This window comes from Pinus tabuliformis, chromosome 2_2 (genome assembly GCF_031772625.1).
Source record: "Pinus tabuliformis cultivar Carrire ecotype Pingquan chromosome 2_2, CPIR1, whole genome shotgun sequence".
Taxonomy (NCBI): domain Eukaryota; kingdom Viridiplantae; phylum Streptophyta; class Pinopsida; order Pinales; family Pinaceae; genus Pinus; species Pinus tabuliformis.
The window spans coordinates 431,680,723-431,703,725 of NC_142300.1; the positions used below are offsets into that span (position 1 = coordinate 431,680,723).

Sequence of the window (23,003 nt, forward strand, 5' to 3'; positions counted from 1 at the left end):
TGTTTCATGAATTCCATCCCCAATATAGCCTCATAGTCATCAATCTGCACTATAGTGAAGTCAACCTTCCCTGTCCATTCACCAAGTGTCGTGTCCACCTTTTCAGCTATACCAGGAATCTCAATAGGAGGAGAATTCACTGTCTTCATTTGTGCCTTTGCGGGTACAAATTTCAGCCCAATTCTTCTCGCAGTATCTTCACCCATGAAGTTGTGAGAAGCCCCACTATCCACCATAGTGAGTACAGCAGCACCTCCAACCTTCATTCGAACATACTCCAATCTTTTCCTCTCAGGATCCCTCCTAGAGGCCACCTCCGTAGTAGCAGAAGCACCAAGTATCTGCATCATCCCCACAGAAGCATCTTCATTTTTCTTATCTTCTGCAGCTTTTCCCTTATGAGTCAGAGCTATGGAATGCTTCACCTCAAGAGTTAGCCATTCCCACTTCTTTCGAATCAATTTCGAATTATCTCCAATTCCTTGAGTTCTGCTTCAAATAAGTCCACTTCCTTTGCAAGTCGATAGGCTTCGTCCCTATTCTTGTCAGAAATCCCTTCTTTGGCCAAGGCACGAAGAGCATCCTTTGCTTTGAACAAGCTTTTGCCCCATTCTGCAAACCTTTGTTCAACCTCCCTTGATTCTTCAAGTAGACTCCCTTCAAATTCCTCGAAGGTTGCAAAACCCATTTCCTGCAAGATAGACATCCCTCACGATTCTTTTACCAGCTTCACCAAGTCACCTGCAACCTGAACCAACCCTTGTTCCACTTGTGTGAAACGGCTTCCTTCACCTGCAAGTACCCCTTCCACTGTCACGAGCAACCCTGCTCACCGGCTTCAAACCGAAGCTCTGATACCACCTGTCACGCCCCTACACCTGCGGTAGTCTTCCAACCGCTTATAGCGAGGTGCGGCACCACCGAACACTTTCTTTTCACCAATACTAATGTTCGTGGACTACGCCTATTACACTTTTTCCTTACTTAGTTTGTGTTTCACAACCAAGCAATATTATGTTTATCCTTTATACTAATGAACACCCATACTCATTCATTATCATCAGCAATTATAAAGAGAACAACAATTGCACAGTATAAAGGGAGGGGCAACTCCCTGTAATATGAGTCTGCCCGATAATATATTAAGAACATCAATTTACAATGTACAAGTATGTCTTGGCAAGACCAAGTCTCATACTTAGCCAATTTTACAATCAGAGGCAACCCTGCCTTTTACAATCTTGTGCACACCTTGCACGATGGGCGGGTGCTCACCCGAGCCACCAAGACACCCACGCCAAGTCCTGGCACAAACCGGCACTTCAAAACGACCCCGGGCACACCTTGCCCAACCTTCGACCAACTCCAAGTGTCACCAAGTGAGCGCCTTATGAAGTGCGCATATCCCTCCAAAACTGCGCACTTGTCTTTCTTCCTTGAGCTCCTGCGAAGATGTCCAAGTCGAATCTGTTTTGCAAATGAGCTCCAACGCTCCAATATATATGTTGTTTAGTGTGTGGGTGGGCTGCCCAGCCGACTGCCCACACACCCCTCTCGCACGCCATGTTAAAGTCGGCCTTGGGCTCTTCCATAGGTCGGCCAACCCATCGCATAATACTCCAACTCATGGTATAAGCCATCGCTCTTTATTTCGCCAAGTCTTGCCTTTCGTCGCACTTGACTCGGCCTTTCGTCGCATCTGCGTTCAGCTCTGCCCGCCCACACGCCCGCCCGCGCGCCCACCGTGTGTGCCGCCCGCATGTCTACCCGCGCGCTCGCCGTGTGCGTTCGCCCGCTCACCCGCCGTGTGTGCTTACCCGCGCGCCTGCCGTGTGCGTTCACCCGCGCCTGGTCGAGTCTATAAACTCGAGGACCTTACACCTCCAATAGGGGGAAACTTCCAGCCAGGTGGGCAAAGGGATCACATGTAGCCACACCTCCAGGTAGGAGGTGGGGTGACGTGGATTGATCGTCCCAAGGAGGAGGGGCAGGATCGTTGAGGTACCCAACCTCTTGGATGAGACCTTGCTACGGGAGCCCCGATGTGGAGTAGCAGGAACTGACTGATTGGGTAGAGACAGATGCGGATGGAGTGGTAGAGAGAGCGATAGTGCAGGGAATCCCAGGACAACGCATAGTTAGCAGGCTGCAGCAATGCGAGAGGCACAAGTGTTTTGCACAGTGCTAGGTGGCACAGAGAAGTGTGCAATGGTGCGAGATGCATGGAGATGTTGCAGTAGCGCAGATGTCAGAGAGGGAGCACTTGTCAGAGCAGGTAGAGCTTCAGCATCAGAGTATGTTCCTAGCCCAACAGAGTGGTCAGTTGGGAGTGCGTTTGTTCCAAGTGTTGTTGGAGCAAGTGGACCGGGCAAATGTGTTGCATGTAGAACATTCCAGAGTTGTAGGATATGGGTTGCAGATAATCCATATCTTGTTGAGAGGGAATGTTGAAAATGCAACAAGATGATGGATCTTAGTGGAAAGAAGTCGCCTTCACTAAGTGGGCCCGCAGGCTATTTTTGGCGCAAAGTCTATTTTTAGACTATGTCTATTTTTAGACATATGGATCATGGTCTATGAGTTGCAGTATGTTATTTGTGGATGATTGGTCATGCTGGTAAAAATAGATGAACTTCCATTTTTAGACATATGGGCAGGTTTCTATTTTTAGACTGCCTGGCTAAAAATAGAACAGACGAATATTATTGTCTCATAATAATATTTGGACTATAAACATTATCTTATCCTCTTGGAGCACTTCAGTTTGAGCTACAGATGTGGCACATGCAGCTGTCAGAAGGTAATACACTTTCTTTGTGGGTCAGTTGAGCTATTGCATGCAGGACTTCAATTAGAACTCATGTGGTTGAGTTTCGGTGGAGTTGATGGAGTTGTGTTTAGTTGGACTTGGTTAAACTAGTTGTAATTAGTCTAACTGCAAATAGACTAGTGATGAGTGATGTGAATTAATTGATTAAATTAGTTCACTAATTATTAACTCATAAAGCAACTAAAGAATACATCAATTAACTCAGTGCATGTACAGTTCAGTGGAGAAAGGTGTTAGAGGTTGAGATTGCTATCAGTTGTGACTATAGTTGTGCATGAGATCTTGCACAATCAATGGGATTGAGTTATGCCAATGAGGACTGCGCAGTGTGGGCCAATACCAAGGTAATTGTAGCATGTGCTCACGTGATTTTCACTTTGGATTGTGCAGTGGAGGCAGGCAAAGCAGCGGTGGAGATTTGAACCTGTGACTTGTTCGAATTTGAGCTAGTTTTGTGTGTAACAGGTGGAGATAGTACTGAGTACTTGTGAGGAGTATTGTACTATGTATTGTTACATGTTCTCAATCATTATAATATACAGATAGTGTGGGGTTTTCAGTTGTATGCTTTCCCGGGTTACATACTGTGTTAATGTGCGCATGCGATTGATGTTTCATTGTTTTTAATGCTGCAAGATTGATGATCAACGTAGAGGAGGTTATGTATTATGCATGTATTCCGCAATAGTGTATAATCGGGATAATCTTTGTGAATAAGTGTTTAATTATTCAAAATTTCTACATAACATTGGGGTACCTCTTGAAGGATCACTTCTTCAAGAATCATCATGTGCTCTATGGACATTTTATTGTAGGAGAGCTTTCACTGTGCTGCAAAAACACCCCTTTTCTTGTTTTGAAGGCAAAGCCTCTATACTGGGTTCTTCTCTACTTCAAAACTATATGATTAAAATCGAGTGAGATTTGTGTGCATGTTTTGCTACCTGTTTGTAAATCACGCATAGGTTGTGGGTTTTGTAATCTTGTGGATGAGAATTTTCCAACGGAACACAAAGTCATTCAGTATCATTACCTGTATCGAACTTGATCAATGGGTGGATGGTGTAATTGTCGTCACATATCTCAATTTTGCTCCTATCGTCACAATCGTTTTCCTTTTTCATGCAACGAAACCTGGTACAAATCATTTAAAAATATCATTTTTTTATCATGAGTGATTGGTGCATAGTGTTCCTCTTGTCACAACTCTAAATTGTCATGAGGATATGCTCCGTGAGAATTGCGGTGAGGATTTTAGTCGTCTGCAAGAAATGGCTCTATGACGAGATCTTTTTTCAGGGCTTAATAACGTTTTGGACTTTGTTTCGCCAAGGTCATGAAGGGCCCTACAATGAAGCTTCTGGCTATTGGGGAATCCATGGCCATGAGCAAAAAGTCAAGCCAAAGGCTCTTCAGAGTGCTCGACATCTATAAGGTTTTGTGGGACTTAACACTCGACATCAAAACCATTTATTACCAGGAATCATGTGAGAACGTGAGGATGCATGCATCTATGAACTTTGTTCAGCTTGGGGAGTCAACGTTGGAAATAATGACTGCATTCAACACGTGCATCTATGAATTTCATTCGCTTGGGGAGTCGACATTGGAAATAATAATTGCATTCAAGAATGCAATCTAGGCAGAGAATTAAAAAACCCCAATTCTTGGATGCACGATTCATCCATTTACAAGGTAACGTTATGAACTTCTTGATTCCCCGAATCCTCCTTTCGATGTTCCTTTTCACCTCTCAATACAATTGCTAATTTAAAATCTATCCAAAACCAAAAAAAAAAATCTCAAATTCTAAATCCTTTTTGAGTATGAACACTAGAGAAAAAATGTATACCTCAAAATTTTGATTTTTTTTGGTGCCTTTAATAAATCTCATATTCAGCATTCCTTTACATCTCTTAATACAATTGCTACATAAATTATCTAAAAAAATTTATAATTCTATATCATTAGCAAAAATATAAATAACCATGCCTTATTCACATTTACTCTTACACATAACTTATCACCATTTCTCACACAAAATCGTATTACCTAAAAACTTTTAAACCTTCTCTTAACATCAACCCAAAGAATATATATATATATATATATATTAAATCATAACAGGGTTGTTATTATTATCAACTTTTAATAGAATTTAACTTCTTACTATTAACTTTTAATACAATTTAACCTTAGCTGATACACCAGCCATAAAACAACATAACTTTTGGACATCTGGTCATCTACTATCATTATTTTAAATTCGTCCTACCACTGTACGCAATGTCGACATCTATTTTTCAGTTTTTTAAATGATAAGCTACCTTCTTGGATTGGCCCAGCTGGACAGTAAGCATTGCTCAGCTTGTTGCATTTATTCCTCGTTGTTAACGAAGGCAGCTACCTAAGAAAGAGGGCACCGCCATGAGCACAACTCGATATAATGAGAATCAGGAGCCTTCAATTTCCTCTGCATTCACCCGAGTTATATCCCATGAGAAATTCAACAGCTTCCATTAGAGACCAGCACCCTGTTTCGCTTTTTCAGAGAAGGCAAGTCTATTCCTCAGCTCCAGAAATGTCCTTTGTGCCTCAGAGCCGCTCTTTGGGTGTTTACTACCCAAATGCGCTGCCAAAGTTGGACACCATTTCGCCCAAAATGGAGCTCTCCCAGCAGCGGCAGAAGATGAACAAGAAGGGAAGCCCCAGAAGTACATCTGATATGGAATTTCAAGAGCTAAAAGGATTTATGGATCTTGGTTTTGACTTCAGCCACGACAAATTGAGCCCGCGACTACTGGATCTTCTCCCTGGATTGAAGCGCTTATTAATCGATCGTAGTATCAACAAGAAAATAGAGTTTCGAGAATCGCCCTTGGAAAATTGGGATTTGCCTAGCCTGAAGGCAACAGGAGTGGACATAAAAGCACATCTGAAGCTCTGGGCGCGTTCCGTAGCTTCATCACTAAGATGCTAGTGCAAAGACTATTCGAAATTTTTGCTCGGTAGAACTGTACAGCAATGTTTCTGCCGATTTCTTTGTTGAGATTCCCTGCCATGGTATTCACTTCCTCCCAACTCTATGATTACAATTAGGACATTATAGTTAGTCCTTGAAGTTTTTTTACCAAACATTCTTCTAACATCTATGGTAGATGACCCTCTGATTGATGAGATTCATGTCCATGTAACTTGATTCTATATGAAGTTGATGTTTCAGATTGTTGTCATAATATGTAACTGAAGTATGATAGCCTGTAACAGAGGTGCCAGGAAGTAAGTAAGGGCTGTAAGATACTATATAAATGTGAGAAAACAACAGATGAGAATGAAAACACTACAGAGCTAAGTCCTGGGAGTGCTTAAAGTTTTATGAGATGGGTATATATACGTATATGTATATATGTTTGTATTCATATGCTATGACAATTGAATTAATAGAAGTGTGTTAAAATAGTGTGTTACAGGACCTCTTGTTGCTCTTCATTTGTAAATCTCTTAAAGTGTCTTCTCTATATGATTGCCTGAGGTCTTTCCCACTCTAATTTAGCTTTGCCCTTTGCTCACTTGCTTCTTGTTCCTTCAAAATAGGTTCTCTCAGTGTTTGCAGAAGTATTCCTGTCTGAAGAATGCTCTGTTGAAGTTTCCAGCGTTTCTCATTCTCTTTATTGTTTTGAATCGAAGGTCTTGCATAATCTTTTGCTACACAGTTCCAATGTGAGAAGTTCTTTAACTGATTTCAACACGGACATTTTAAACCTTAATTTCAAGCTGAATGCAAATTACTTCTAGTCATATGTTTGATGTATTTCATTACAAGGGTTTATTGGACATTGTAAAATTCAGAAGGAGAATCCCTTCTTGATGATAAATATTGGGATGCTCAAAAGTATATGCACAGGAGAAGATGGTTATTAGACACCATCTCCTCTTTCATTTCAGGGCGCATAGTGATACTGATAGACCTTGGCAGCGTCATCATATTGTTTTTCAACATCTCAATTATGTCAATATTGCTGAATGCCCAAATCAGCCAGGAACTCAGCCTACCGAAACCTCAAAATTTTGACCATATTGATGAGTGCTTTGAAAAGTTAAGTAGTTGAAGATTCAGCTGACTGAATCAGGAGATCAATATGTTAAATTACACAAAACATACAACAATCAAGTTTTGCCTTGATGTTTATAAGGTTTTAACCTCTGATAAGTTTCACCGTGCAATAGGTCTCCTGATAATTTAAACTCTATTTTTTCTATGTGCCATACTTTTCCTGATAGCATTGGAAAAATTGCGCTATAAGAATCCTCCAACTTGTTTATTGTCGATCATGCGAAATTATATATGGGAAATTTGTCGATCATGCGAAATTATATATGGGAATTATGTATTGTAAGAATTCTCAGACTCTTTTATTGACAAACAAGAAAAATTGTGGAATGTAATTAATTTTCACTTCACCGATCATGCACAGGTGACAAAGGGCAAGATTTTTCAGAATTGACAAACAAGAAAAATTGTGGAATGTAATTAATTTTCACTTCACTGATCATTCACAGGTGACAAACGGCAAGATTTTTCAGAATTAATAAATTTCCAAATTTGCGAATTCAATCTAATGAAATGAAGCGTTCGAAAGAAACTGCGATTCCCGTGGCAAATCTAGAAATTGCGATTCCCATGGCAAATCTATCATTACTGTAATGCTCTTATTCAAGTGAATGTCTGAGGCAACGAATGTCTGAGGCAACAAATATAAAGCATGTTAGAGGGCATTAAATGAACTGCTCCTCTGTAATGTTTTTATTCAAATGAATTGTTGCCTTATAGACATGGCATTAAATGAATGGTGAAGGGCGGTTATGTAATGCTTTTATTCAAATGAATGTACGAGGCAATAAATATAAAGCATGTTATAGGATATGAATGGAGGTTGTATATGTTTACAGGGCATTAAATGAACTGGGTTGTATATAGGTTGTATATGCTCATAGTTCTAATTCAATTTTCCAGAGTTGTCTAACAAGGCCGAGGAATTGTTCAAATGGTCACAATTGGTCGGAATTCAGGCAAAAAAATTTCAAAAAATCCTGTAGAGATAGTGTTTGAATCGTGTTTTTATGGTGGAAATGGATTCAACACCATCAAAAACGTCCAGGACACCTAAAATTTTGAAGTTTAAAAACTATAACTTGGATTTACGAAAATCTTTGCCAGATTTTTTCTAAATATGACCAGAATTTCCATAACTTTCCGGGCAATTCCTCCGACTTAAGCTAATTAGACTAATGCGTTAAAATGAAACTATAAATATATACCGCCCACACTCATTTAATGTGATATTACTTATTGAAATTTAATAATGTCATATTACTTATTTTCAATAAATGTACAATAAACTATTACTAATTTTAAGCGGATGTCTGATATGTCAGTAAACTATTACTTAGTTTCAGAGGATGTCTGATATGTACAGTAAAAATTAATTAAAAATATAAGGTAATACTTCTTCAGTTCCCTTTGTCGCCTCGATTTTTGTAGCTGCTAAGGACACTGCAGAAAAAGGTCAGCTTATAAATTTTGTGGGTCTCAGCGCATGAATCAAGATTTTTCTTCTAGTAGTTCTGGTCACATGAATCATGGTTTTTCGAATTTTTTGTTCTCGTCACATGAATCATGATTTTTCAATATTTTTTTTGTTTAATAGTCTTTGTAAGGTAGAAATGTGAAAAAAATGTAAAAGTGAAAATGGTGAAAAAAAAAATTTACATTAAAAATAATAAATGTGATCCTGATTAACGTACAGGATATAATGATCTAAAATTATGAAATTATTGATATTCATCTGGTATCACATTTAAAAAATAACCTTACAATAGTTAGAACCAAATATATTATTGCTGTCCATCATATGGGAATATAACGACTTAAAATGATCAGATTCTTAATATTCATCATCATATTTCAAAGATAACCTTACAGCAGTTGGACAAAACAGATTATAATGATTAGATTATTAGTATTTTTCATATTTCAGAGATGACCCTTACAGTGGTTGGAACAAAACAGATTATTGCTCTATCATATGGGAATATAATGATTTATAATTATCCTAGTATTAATATTTATGACTTTACCGTTGTAGTTGGTGAAAGCCTGCTCCCTTACGGACCACCAGCGGGTTATTACAGGTGGCGTGGTTTTCCTTGATAACAGTGATGAGTCAAACCAACATTCGCGGATAGCAGCCAGAGATGGCTGTCCTCACTGTTGGTTTGACACCTGAGTTTGATAGGTTTTGCCACCTTCGGAAAAAAAAAAGTTGTAACAAAATAGATTATTGTTATCTATCAAATAGGTTACCATAATTTAAAATTATCAGATTATTAATATGAAATGTTTTAAAATCGCCAGAGTATTAATATTTATCGCTTTACAGTAATGGGAACCAAACAGATTATTGCTATCCATCGAATGGCGTTACTATGATTTAAAATGATCAGATTATTGATATGAAATAATTAAATTATTAATATTTCATAGATAACCCTTACCACAGTTTGAACAAAGCATAGTATTGCTATCTATCATATAGTTTAACTGTAATTTTCTTTTACATGCACCACATCAGCCTATAAACAAAGTTGAATAGCTGTATCACTCCAAAAGAGGTTCATTAACCATTATTAAAGAAAAGGGTAGACTTAAGCTTAATTGTTGATCTCAATAATCCTTAAGAAGGTAGGAGATGGTTTCGTTGATCATAGTTATAGATTGCACAAATTTGATCAGTTTAGTGTTTATGTATTTTTGTGATTAATCATATTTTCATCATGTTTGCACTGGGTTATAATTTATTTACGTAGAGTTAGTAAAGAAATGTTTGTGTTTTTTTAGGAATATCTAAGTTAACAATGTGCACTTCTTGTTATTGCTTATATTAATTTTTAAGTGGTAGCAGCTTTGTTTTTCCCTGCACAAGGAGTTGAAAGAACCATGCAAGTTTTGGATTGCAATTGAGCAACCAAAGAGAATATTTGAGGAGAGATTGTGCAAATCCTTGGCCTACATTTCAAGTGCGAATTTCAATAGACTTAAAAAAAAAATGACCCATCAACTTACCTCTCATGATTCTTTGCAAAATACACTAAACATTTAGTGTACCAATCTATATTTTGCATTATTCTTAACCTTTCATAAAAGAGCGTGCGTCTTGGGTAAATTATTATTCCACTATTTTATGTAAACTACTTTAAGGAAATACAAATGTTATACTTTTTTTTCCCGAAGGTGGCAAAACCTATCAAACTCAGGTGTCAAACCAACAGTGAGGACAGCCATCTCTGGCTGCTATCCGCGAATGTCAGTTTGACTCATCACTGTTATCAAGGAAAACCACGCCACCTGTAATAACCCGCTGGTGGTCCGTAAGGGAGCAGGCTTTCACTCCTGCCAGATGCCTCTGGGTCTTGGGCCGTTAACCTGTTTCCTTACGTCCGAGGAAGACGAGCTCTTAGCCAAGCAGAAGCAGTTTTACGGCATACTCCAGGCCATACAAATGTTATACTTATTTGTTCAACTAAAAATTAAGAAATTTTAATTTTGAATTGATTGAAAACTTTATTTATATGTAAGTTACAATGCAATAAAACATCTTAGCTCTCTACTTTATTTTTTGTGAGCTACTACTCCCTTGATGGTTTCAAAAAGGCTTCATTATGATCTTGTTTTTAAAGTTTTATATTATTGTTTTGGATGCTTCAAAATGCTTGGAAATTCATTATTTTTATTATTTTTCATTAATTTTTAACATTATAAAAAATGGAAAGATAATATTTTATTTAAAATAATTGTAATTTGAAATGTGTACTTAGTTTACCTTATTTTATTTTGAAGTATGTATTTATTTTGAAATAATATTTTACTTTATTGAATTGTATGACACTTGATTACTATTGAGTCCACTCAGAAACCAAATCCAGCATCACCTAAGGGTTGTAGCAAGCCCAAACCCATAACCACCAAACACTAACGATGAAATTGGTGCAAGTTCTATGAGGACCCTCATATATAATCTTTGAAATACTAGAGAGACCCCCTCAATTGTCTCTAACCACTCTTCTAGATACAATTGTAGAACCCATTGCAAATGGCCAAGGCCTATTAATTAATATTTTTTATTATAGGACTATAATATTTGAGCATTATAGAATTTATCCAAATAAAAAGGAAGTTAAAGACTTAAACATTACCACCAACAATTGATGACTCTATTTGTTAACCCACATACCCAATTACAACCACCAATCAACAAGAACTGCATTTGTATGGATTGTTGCACCTTCTAGCCCTTTCTAGACCATTGGATGAATAGGTGGTTTATGGTATATAATAACTCCCATATAATAAAAGGAATCTACCTTTGTATTTTATTAGGAAATTTTGGGCAGAGTTCATTTTAGGTCTCCATGTCAACTACTTTGACATTGGATAATTCCAAGGGTGGGTATGGTATATGCACAAGATAGAGAGTGCTAGTTATAACCTAACATTATCTCCACATCTTTGCAGGAGAAGGACTAGGCCCCCTACCTAGCACCCTCCATTGGCAAAGAGAATTATTTGAACATAGACAACTATAGCTCCCTTAAGTCATAACCTCATGCAACATAGAAATTTTGTAGTCTTATCACATGAGGAGTGAGCCATCACTAATGTTGGTGGAGGAATTGGACCTTCATCCCTCGTAGCATATTTATTCGATAAGATGCAACATGCAATGTCGCATGAGTCCCACAAATATTCAAGCTATGGGGGAGCCTTGATATGGACCACTGAAGGACATTTGACACGAGACTCATATGGAGGAGGTTAGTAGCTTGGCCATCTCTATATTATTCATTGTGTGTGTGTGTCGTTGTGTGTTTTCTTTAAATATCTAATCATATGTTGTTTAGAATTTCTACACCTTCAGAACACACTCCCAACCTCAAAATATACATCAATATTAGTTTTTGCCACTAGTGTGACAATAACTATGGTTTGCCCATTTTGATGTACCACACACTTAGGTATGGTGAACTAAAATGATTCCTTGTAAAAAAAATTATTCATCCTAGTTCATATTATAGGTTCTTTTAGTTTGAATGTGCCTTTAGTTTGGGTATATAATTTCAAAGTTCATTTAATGTTTTTAGAGACTACGGTATCATCTAGAGAGAAGCCGCATCCATTTGAGATGGGCATATCATCCTCTTTCCATGAATCTTGTTATGTGTATGTGAATGTTGTTATCTAATTTTGGTTAACTAATTAAACTATTATAAATGTGTATGTAGGTAAACACAATGTATTATAGGTCCATAGTATCATCCTCATATCTTTCACCACCACCCACTATGTGCACATCATTTGTCCCAAACAATAGAGAAAGTTTGGCCTTTGGTCACCTTGCCCCAATTATTTGAATATCACTTTCATCCCCTAGGGCACTTCTATCATTTGTGCAACTCATGGGGGTTATTTTTTCCCACCCTCATCACCTTTTCCAGCCCATCCATTAACATTAGTTGCATTTGAACACCATCCATCAATCCCTCTATTGTATTGACCATTGTTTCATATACAATGGTTTCTCCATCTATCCCCCATGCAACCCCATGACCATCATCCCATGATGATATATAGTGGATGTAACATCATATGTTTCCTTTGAGCAAGTTGTGCAATGAAGTGCTTCGTCTGCTAGTAAATATAATTATTGATTGAGACATTCACGGTGAGATCATTCGCTGGTAATTTTTTTCATATATCATGAGTGGAACTTATTTTAAGCCTTTTTGTTTAAATTATGTTCTTTAATTCTTGTAACTGCTATAGGATGGTATAGCGAAGACATAACAGTTGCATAGAAGAGTAATATCATCACTAATAATAGTATAATCTATAATGAATTTTCTTAGCTTGAATTATAAAACTCATCATTTTGTAATTTGTGGTAATTCATTGTGGAAAAAAATCTTATGAGAATGTTGTTTCTTTTTTTAGTCTTTGAAGATATGAACCATAACTAGAAAGAAAAAAAATTGAGATACTTCTTCTAGTAGGAGGAGAAATGTCAACCTATAGGATGCAATTGATTGTGGTGAGGGTGGTAGTGGCAAATGAGTGATTAATGAGTGCCATTTGTATATAGTGGATCATATGCCATACTTCCATTTTTGGGCAGGAGGTGTCATTTTGTATATTGGGCACATTGTGCCATTTTGTTAAAAAAAAGTATAGTTGAATTAATTTTGAATGAGCACACACAAACACATACAAATTCCACGGCACACATTTTATGAATTAAATTATTTCTTTATTCGGTGTTGAAGTGTTAGATTGCTAGTTTGAATTTACATATGTTAATTTAAAATTTCAAAGTTCAACTTGATTTCCTTATTAAGATGTCGAAATGTTGACCCAATAATCAATATCCATTGAAGACAAAAAAATATTATATATAAGGCATTTTCTCTTCTATCAAAACTAACAAGTGGAATTATCAGTATGAGAGTTTTGCAATTTGTGTATACTTGAATATAATAACTTCCTTTCCACCTGTTATATGGACACATGGAATTCTTGACAATGTGTTCCATAAAAGGATGAAAACCATTTAATCCTACACTAGTAAGGACTATAATAATTATATAACTATGGATTTCTCTCTAGGGTTATACATTTTTTTAGACATGAGACCTCATGATACTTAAAGAACATGAGGATGAGCCTTATATGCAACTAAAGTACATCAATTCCTAATAATACATGAAGTTTAAAGTAAAATATATTATGTCACCCAACATTCTTACCCTCCCAAGGTTGTAATTTGCATCAACACATTACAATTGGATTGATATTCAATAATGAATTGAAAAGGCTCCACCATGTCGAAAGGATTCCTTCTTAATGGCCATAAAATATTGGCGTAAACACATTAATCACATACGCAACAACATGTGTGGTATGTTGATATCATATTTAGAGTCCAATCTAGTCTTATATCTTCCTCAAGACCAACTTTACCCTATTTTTCTTTTGTTTTACCCCCTTTTGAGGCGGAAAAATGAGTCCAATATTCATCACCAAAGCATTATGATAAGCTAGTCTTAGAAACAATTCTATTTTAATCAAACCAATTCCTTACACCCAAGCTTAATCAACATGGTAGTTATCATTAGAAAAAAAATGAGCTAATTAGATGGAATATACCACCCTTGCCACATTTCTATCCCCACCGACTATCTCTTGCATGAAAACCTTATGAAGTGTCTCCACATTAATTATAAGGATTTATAGGGTTCCATTTATCCTAGAGCCACAATCCACCTTCTAATTCCCATTAGAAGAACTCACAACTAAATTGCTAACAACGAGGTTCCTATATACCCAAACTAGAATAGTTGACAACCTCCCTGTCCAATTTTCAATGGGATTTTAAGCCATTTCTATTACAAAAATCCTCCCCATCACAATATCAGAAGTGGTCTTACTAGGCTTCAATATACTTGGAGTAATCTTCATCAACATTTCACTATTCGGAACGTTTCTTACAGGTAGTCCACCTCATCTTCCTCCCATCCCATTTTTTTATCTTTACCTTGATAATGGATTCAATTTGGTATGATTGTTGAAGAAAGTGCACAAGATTTGGGGGCTTCATGAAGAATTTAATTATTAGTAGGTCCAAAGGATTGACTTCATTAACAAGTATAATTGACCAGAAAAATCACAAACATAATCTAAAAATATTACTTCCTTACCTTACATGTTAATTTCATATTAATGAATCTATGTATAGGTGAAAAGTGCTTGTTGCCCCTATTTTCAATCAATATTATTTATTTATGTACCGAGATATCATAATCACATAATGAAAATGCAGTGTTTTGGTATATGCATTTTATAGTCTTCTTCCACCTCAAGTAATTTAACAAGAAGCTGATCCATTGTGCTATTATAACTATTCTAAGAATATGCACATACATAAACATCCTTTCAGCATAGAATAAGTTCTTCAAAAAATGAATGTGAATATATTATAAAATACTTTAAACACCACTAGTAATAAATTTAGCACAATACATACAATCATTCATATAAACACATGGGATTCAAGTGGAAACATTAATGTGAAAAAAAATGTCTCAAGATTATCCATCAATCCATCTCATCAGTAATCATGGAATCCTTACTATTATTGCATATCATGATTTCCACATTATCATCCTTGTCAACATCACTTTTCCACATCATCAAGTGTACTTCCACATGATCATATTATTTCCCATATAATTGTGATTGTCTTACTTCCACTATCTTTGTTAACATTCCACTCAACCATTTTTATCATTGTTCACAACTTCAATTCAACAAGCATGGCAATCACATACAATATATGGAAATTTGATGGTTTTTCATCAAGTCTTCTTCTTTCACAATACACTAAACACCATCACTCTATTATCATATGGTTCACTCTTTTTGCATCACCTTAGGAATTACTTAGGTGCTTCTAAACCACACATTGATTGCATGACCTAAATTGATTGATCACTGTACATAGCCATTCCAATACCTTTTGTGGTGTAGATTACAAAGTTCCTTTCATTTAGCTAGAAACTTGGTCAAAACTTCACAACATAGAGTCACTTGCTTAACATTTAACAAGACTTCCCAACTTAAACTATCAACAACTTTGTCAAAATTAAATTAGAGACATATTTTACTCATCAAAAGAATTTTCTCTTCATTCAACATCTCTAACATTTTTTATAACATATCTTGTGTTCTTCTGCATCTTCAATTGAAAATTTAAAATCCCATGTAGTTTTTTCACAACATATTCAATAAAAACTATCGTATTTTAACTCTTTCCTTCCTTTCAACATTTCCTCCCTCATGCAACTCCAATAATTAGTAATTTTTATAATTTCCTCTCTAATTATTGAAACTCCAACTTAGTGTGGGGTTCGTGGAAACACCAGTCACTCAATTTCACCCTTCATCCTCCATGTATTCAATAATGGTTAGGGTGATTACCAAATTTGTCCCCCCTTAAAAAGACCATAATTTCATATAATATTCTATTGTTATTTTGCATTTATGTTCTAATTTCCCATGACTTTCATGAATTCTTATGTTACATGATTATTGGAGTCATTTTTATAGTTATAAACAAACAATTGTGTTGAATATAAGAGGGAAAATAGGTATCCAAAACATTAAAGCATTTTTTCTCCACTTACAAGCTACCATGAAACTACAAACTCATGTGTGACAATTAAAAACACACTCTAACATCTTTAGATAATCCTATGAGCTTCTTGAGAATTATACCAAACTCACCAAACTCATTGATGCTTCAAACATTTTTCCTTAACGTTAATTTATAGGTTAGCATATTGTTCTCTATTTGTTAAATAACTTTTGCATGGTATTTATTGAGAAAAACCCTAGCTTCAAATATCATTAAATAAATACCTTTTTAATAAATAAAATCACAAGATAGGAGTTCACCTAGCTACAACTTAGTGTCCAAACTCCAATGCAATTGATAGTTCACCCATCCAAGTCTTGGTTAGATTTTTATGGCGAGTTGCAATTGATTTTGTAAAGCCAAATTAGGGACACATTGTGAGTTTGATCCAAGGGAATATAAACCAAATCAAGAAGCATATGTGAGTTTAGTTAGCTCGAACAAGTGTATTTGGCCAAAGCGCATGTGAACAAGCTATGCATAATTGATTGAGCTAGCATTTTGTAAAATCTACCCCATTGTGTAAAAAAATTGCATTAATTCTTACTAAACAAGACCCTAGAATCGAAGATCCCCTAATAAATCATTTGACCAATGGAACCATCAAAGAAGAGTTTTCCTAGATGTAAATTGATGTTAGGATTCCAATGCTATTAATGGTTCACACATCCTCGCCCCCATTATAGATTTATGGTGATTTGCAACTCTCTTCCTGGAGCCATTGAAGGAAACATTATGAATTTGGTCCAACAATATAAAAACCAAACCAAGAAGCATAATTTAGTTCCATAATCTTCGATAACTATATATTTCTAGGACCCATTAACATGCTACCCACAATCACCAGAGCTATCGTTTTTAAAATTTCAACCCCTTATGCAAAATTTGCATTTGTTATTAATGAGAAGACCCATATATCTATATATTTTTGAACAAATTAACTTTAAAATAAGGAGCGACATACCCCTAGTTGTAACATGGTTTTAGGAGTTCAAAAAAATTGATGGTTTGCGCCTCAGTTCTACTTATAGTTTTATGGTGAGTTGCAACTTGCCTCCTGGAGCTATTTTTGGACACATACGAATTTTGTTTGCACTTATAAAAAGAAAATCAAGAAGCATAATTGAGTTCTATAAGATCCATTAAGTTTGTTTAGCCAAGGGTCAATCCATAATAGCTTGAACTAGGGTTTAGAAAATTAAACTCTTTGTGCAGAATTTTCATTTGCCCTTATAGAGTGAAAACCTTAGCTTTAGACATCCTCAAACAAATCAATTTATGGCCAATGGAATCCTAAGAGAGAGGTTCCCCTAGTTGTACCTTATTTTCTAGAGTTCAATCAATTTGACAGATCACTTATCCAATTGTGAATTAGAAATTTATGGTGAGTTGCAACTCCCTTCCTTGATCCATTTAAGGACATATTGTAAATTTGGTTTTAGGGTACAAAAACAATAGTGAGTGGGATAAGTGAGTTACATAATCTCCCACAAGTATATTTTTCTAAGTCCCATATGGTAACACTACCCATAATGACTCAAGCAATAGTTCTATAAGATTGATCCCTTTGTGCAAAATTTTCATCACTTCTTACTATCCAAAACCCTAGCTTTGAAGGTCCTCAAATAATTCAATTTTTTTCCAATGGAATCCTAGGAAAGGGGTGCCCTTCACTATAAGTTATTGCTAGGATTTCGATGGAGTTGAAAATTTTCCAATTTGAGCCCTACTTAGGGTTTTATGATGAGTTGCAACTCGCTTCCTAGGATCATTCAAGGAGACATTGTGATTTTGGTTTGGGTATATAAAAACCAAAATATGACTATAAGTACAATCAATAGAAAATAAATGTAATTTAAGGACATAACAAATTTTCTACAAAGGAATTAATGTGGATACTAAAATACTTATAGTGTCACTAAAAGGGTGTGACATTAATGAGAAGGATGTATAATAAATGAACTACCTATTACTGAAAAGGATGCATAATAAATCTAGAGAAAGCCCACTAATCGAAATCAATGTGCATCATGCATTCAACCTTCTCTTCTTTGTTTGACTTTTAACAAATTTATTTTCTTCTTTATTTGACTTTAACATCCATTGATTGATACGAAAAGAAATAAAAGAGTAACTAAAGTAGTAGGAGCAAAACTTTGTATGTATGTGTGACTTTCAATCAACTTTTTTGTAATTACAATTGTGAATTATACTTTGCATATGGCTAGTTTTTGAGGTCAAAGTTAACAAACCATGGTAATTTTTCAGAAGGGCTAGAAAATAGTTTTGCATATGAATTGAATGATGTTATTTTAAAACCACAATTTGTCCATGAAGTGAAGAAAACATATAGTTTTGGGGAAACAATAGAGGAGTAAGTAAGCAATTAATATTGATAATGTTTTGTGTCATTTGCAAACCTTGGTATTTGTAGAGTGCTTAATGTGGAGAAGATAGAATGTGATTATTTTATATAATTTGTGATGCTAGTGAAGGTGCCAAGGAGGGACATTTTGATCTGTTATAGTGTCATGTTGTGGATATTTAATGGAGCAAAGTGCATTAATTGGGAGAGATTCTTTTTTAGGAAGAATTACATGGTGAGGTTAAGGGTGGCATTAATGAAGTGTATTTTCCTGGAGAATAATATTGTGGTGAAAACTAAGTAGTTTGTGTGAATATTATCATGTAGATATACATGTTGGTAATCACCTATAGTTGTCACTATTGGGAAAATGTTGAAGTATTGTGTTGGAATAAAGATGTTATATATGTGGGGAGAAAAGAATAGTGTTGCATGTTGACATATGAAGAACTAAAAAAGGGGTGTCATTTGCAAACCTTAGTATATTTCGAGTTCTTTATGTAGAGAATATAGAAGGAGATTATCTTATACCATTTTTGGTGCTAGTGAATGTACCAAGAGGTACGTTTTGGTGTGTTATAGAGCCATGTTGTGGATCTTTCATGGAGAAAGGGCTTTGGTTGGGAGAGTTTCTTTGCTAGAAGAAGTTACAAAATGATAGTGCTATGCTAAAAGACTAAGTGGTTTTTGTCAATGTCATCATTTAGATGTATATGGTAATGATCAATAGTTGTCACTATTGGGAAAATGTTGAAGTGTTGTTTTGGAACAGTGATGATACATATCTGAAGAGAAAGGAATATTGTTGCAATATGTTAGATGTAAATATATGGAGAACTACGAAAGGGTGTGTTAGAAACCTTTATTGTTGGAGTGCTTGAACATGGAGAAACTATAAGGATATTAACTTGTAAAATTTGTGATGCTAGTGAAGATTTCAAGGGGGGACCTTTTGGTGTGTTATATATTCATGTTGAGGATGTTTCATGGAGAAAAAATAAGTGATTCTTGTCAATGTTATCATGTATATCTACATGATGCTAATGGCCTATAGTTGTCATTATTGGAAAATTGTTGAAGTGTTGTGATGGAAAAATGATGCTACTTATGTGGAGAGAAAGAACAATGTTGCATGTAAGTGTATGAATAAATATAGTCCATCTATGACCAACAAAAATATCCAATGGTGGAAGTAGACATGTGTGATATGGATTATTTCCATGCCTTAGCTTACTATACCTTAGTGAGAGATTTGTTTGTCATAGCATATGCGAAAACTAGGGGAGTCAGGGAATAAGGGTAAATGTAGGATAGAGAAGAATATAAAAACATGTATGTAAGGCAATGTTATTGAAACTTTTGGCAGGTTTGTGAGAGAGTTGTAGTAAGAGGACACACTCTTTAAGGATCAAGAGCACAAATCCTTTCTCATGATTTGGATTTTCAAGTGAAATTTGAAAACTTTATTGTTGTGGAATTTGAAAACATTACCTGGTGTTGTGAAGGTAAATCCCCTCTACGGAGAGAGGCAATACCTCTAGCCCAATGAGTGGTTCTAGCAACAAAATAAACAAACTAACATACACTTTCCTAGTTTATGTTTAACAAATGCAGAGATAAGGAGAAACCTACCTCGCTCTGATGCTAATCGATAAATCCTTTGGAGATGGCTTTGATTCTTTCATTCCAGGCCTCGCTCCTTACTTGTTCTTCACGTCTGAGTACCGACAAGGAAGATAAAAGAGCTATGCAAGATACAAGAGCATATATGGCATACATCAAACATAAACTACTTAGTAGATCAAGGAGTATTAAGCTAAAAGCATAAACATTTACACAATTATGGAAAGTGAACATCAGATGTATATATTAATAAGTTAAAAAGGGAAGCATAAAACCTATGCCTTGATGTTGGAGACCCCCTTGTAGTGGATATCCAAGTCCAAGAATAGACTCTTCAAGCACTTCTTCTCCAAGCTAGAATGGGTGGCATGTAAGCATAATCTCAGCATAGGGATGCAACAATCAATGACCAACAATTTGGGGATGGATGGGAGTGAATTTATAGGAAGGGAAAGGGAATTAGGGATACACAAAAGAGGGAGGAATGTCTGCATTTCAAGGGGAAAGCCCATGATGATAATATCAAGAGGTCAAATGGGAGAGCTCGACCATATCAACAACAACCAATATCCAGCTCGCTATTATCGAAGGTTCTAGTGCACGAAGCTTCTCCTCCACTTTGGGAAAACCTGCCAGAAGAGGTTCAGCGCGAGTTTTCCTATGAAAATATGCGCTGGCAACACGAGTGTATAACTGAGCAACCTGTTATTAGCACAGGCAGGCAATGGATCAAAACGCGTTGATGTCAAAAGTTAGGTTTTTATATAACCTTCTCCAGAATGGATTCAGGGAAGTTTTCCTTTGATTCTTTAGGGAGGTTTTGGTCTATATATCATGATGGACATGCTCCACAGTAGTCAATGTTTTGGAACTTCGGGATATGGAATGGGAAGTGAACATGAGGCATGACAGAATATTGTGTAACAGATTCCCCCTAAAGTATGAAGGCAGAACAGGGAGCGATGGTTGAGATGCTTTACAAGTTAGTGAAAGGACGAGAACAACATCGTCAGGAGACCTGCAAATAAAGAATATACACATACATATACATATATGATATCTCTAATGACTATGCCTAATGATACATGAATAGGCATCTAATAATACATGAATCCATGGTATGGACGCAACCATCCAAATAGGAGTGATCATGTGCAAATATCCTCGATATGGTCACAACCATCCGAATAAAAAGGATCATGAATAGGGACCCACGGTATAGTTGCAACCATCCATCCAGAGGAAACATGTGTACAATCATGAATGACTCATAACTCCACGCAACCTAGATTGTATCAAAAGAAATTCTGGGTCTTGCGCTCCATCTCGACCCAGTCCACACCTGGTCAATGTACGAATTCTAGCATGTGAATAGATGTGTCAAAGTCGAACATGATAGAAAACCACCTGATTACCGTCAATGATGTAAACCATTAATAGGTACAAGAGAAACCACCAATAATGAAAATGGATCGCAAGGTAGAATCAACACAATCCACAAATTTGAATAATGAAGCTGAAGGCAATGTAACACCCTCCTCCCACATCTACCCAAGCAATCGACCAATCGGGGTAAACATGCGACGAGAGGCCACTATGATAAGATTAAACCTCCTTGGTGACTTTAAGGAAATTGAATCAATGGAACATCACACATAGTCATCCAATATCATCAACAAAACCTTCAGGAGACAAGTCAGTCACTTAGACAGCCTGTCTGTTAGGCCCCTATACTACTAGTGTAACCCCTTATTGTTATTAGTATAACCCACTTATTATATTGATGTACTCATGTAGTGCCCATATTGTTACTATTGTGCCCCATAGAAGCCCACTATTGTTATTATTGTGCCCTTACATTATTATTGTTATGTCGGCTCTCATTATGTTATGACCCCTTAGACTCCTATATATAGAAAGGAGGTCTTTTCATTTGTATCATCCAAGAATTGTTCATTTATGTAATGTAAAGGAGGTTGCCCCCTCGAAGAGGCTGAATTCTAAGGCGTTGATCTATCTTTTCTATCTTTTCTTGCGCTGGTTTCATAACATTTGGTATCACATGTTAGGCCCCTATACTACTAGTGTAACCCCTTATTTTTATTAGTATAACCCACTTATTATATTGATGTACCCATGTAGTGCCCATATTGTTACTATTGTGCCCCATAGAAGCCCACTATTGTTATTATTGTGCCCTTACATTATTATTGTTATGTCGGTTCTGATTATGTTATGACCCCTTAGACTCCTATATATAGAAAGGAGGTCTTTTCATTTGTATCATCCAAGAATTGTTCATTTATGTAATGTAAAGGAGGTTGCCCCCTCGAAGAGGCTGAATTCTAAGGCGTTGATCTATATTTTCTATCTTTTCTTGAGCTGGTTTCATAACATTTGGTATCAGAGCTTTGGATTCTAGGGTTTCGCTGCTCCAAACAGGTCATCGTGGCACTTTCACTATAACTTTTTTTCTGCGATGTTTCAGAAGTTGCAAAAAAAACCCATTTGAGAAGAAATCACATTGAACCTTGGGTCCACATTTCAGAGAATTTCGCGCTATATTTACGGAGATATGATCTGAGGAAGTTGGTCTTTTTGCAGACTCCTGAATTACATTCCAAACAGGTGACCTAGGGAAAATCGTCATAACTTTCTCTCTGGGGATCGGATTGAAATTTCGTAAGAAGCTAGAGAAAGAGGACGGACTGTAGTCTTTTTTATATATTTTTTAGATCCAAAGGTCGAAACAGTGACACGTGGCACTTCATACAAGTTCGCTCTTCTGGAAAGGTCTATAATTAGGTCATCTTGGGAGATTGTGCATAACTCTTTCTTAGAGAATCCAATTTGGATCAGACTGGTGGCATTGGAAAGAGGA

General features: G+C 36.2%; 1 protein-coding gene across 3 annotated transcripts; it reads left to right on the top strand.

Annotated features, from left to right (window-relative positions):
- Window positions 1-5,182: 5,182 nt before the first annotated feature.
- Window positions 5,183-7,409, top strand: LOC149193109 (uncharacterized). 3 transcript variants are annotated; one of them, XR_016254408.1, is made up of 2 exons: window positions 5,183-5,893; window positions 7,391-7,409. XR_016254408.1 is itself a non-coding variant. In XM_089404782.1 (1 exon), exon 1 carries the CDS (start codon window positions 5,277-5,279, stop codon window positions 5,808-5,810), a length of 534 nt encoding a protein of 177 aa, XP_089260908.1. In that variant the 5' UTR covers window positions 5,184-5,276; the 3' UTR covers window positions 5,811-6,302. The 3 variants fall into 3 exon arrangements, 1 of the variants encoding a protein (XP_089260908.1); XR_016254407.1 differs by lacking the exon at window positions 7,391-7,409 and adding an exon at window positions 6,425-7,073; XM_089404782.1 differs by lacking the exon at window positions 7,391-7,409 and having other exon boundaries at window positions 5,184-6,302.
- Window positions 7,410-23,003: the final 15,594 nt, after the last annotated feature.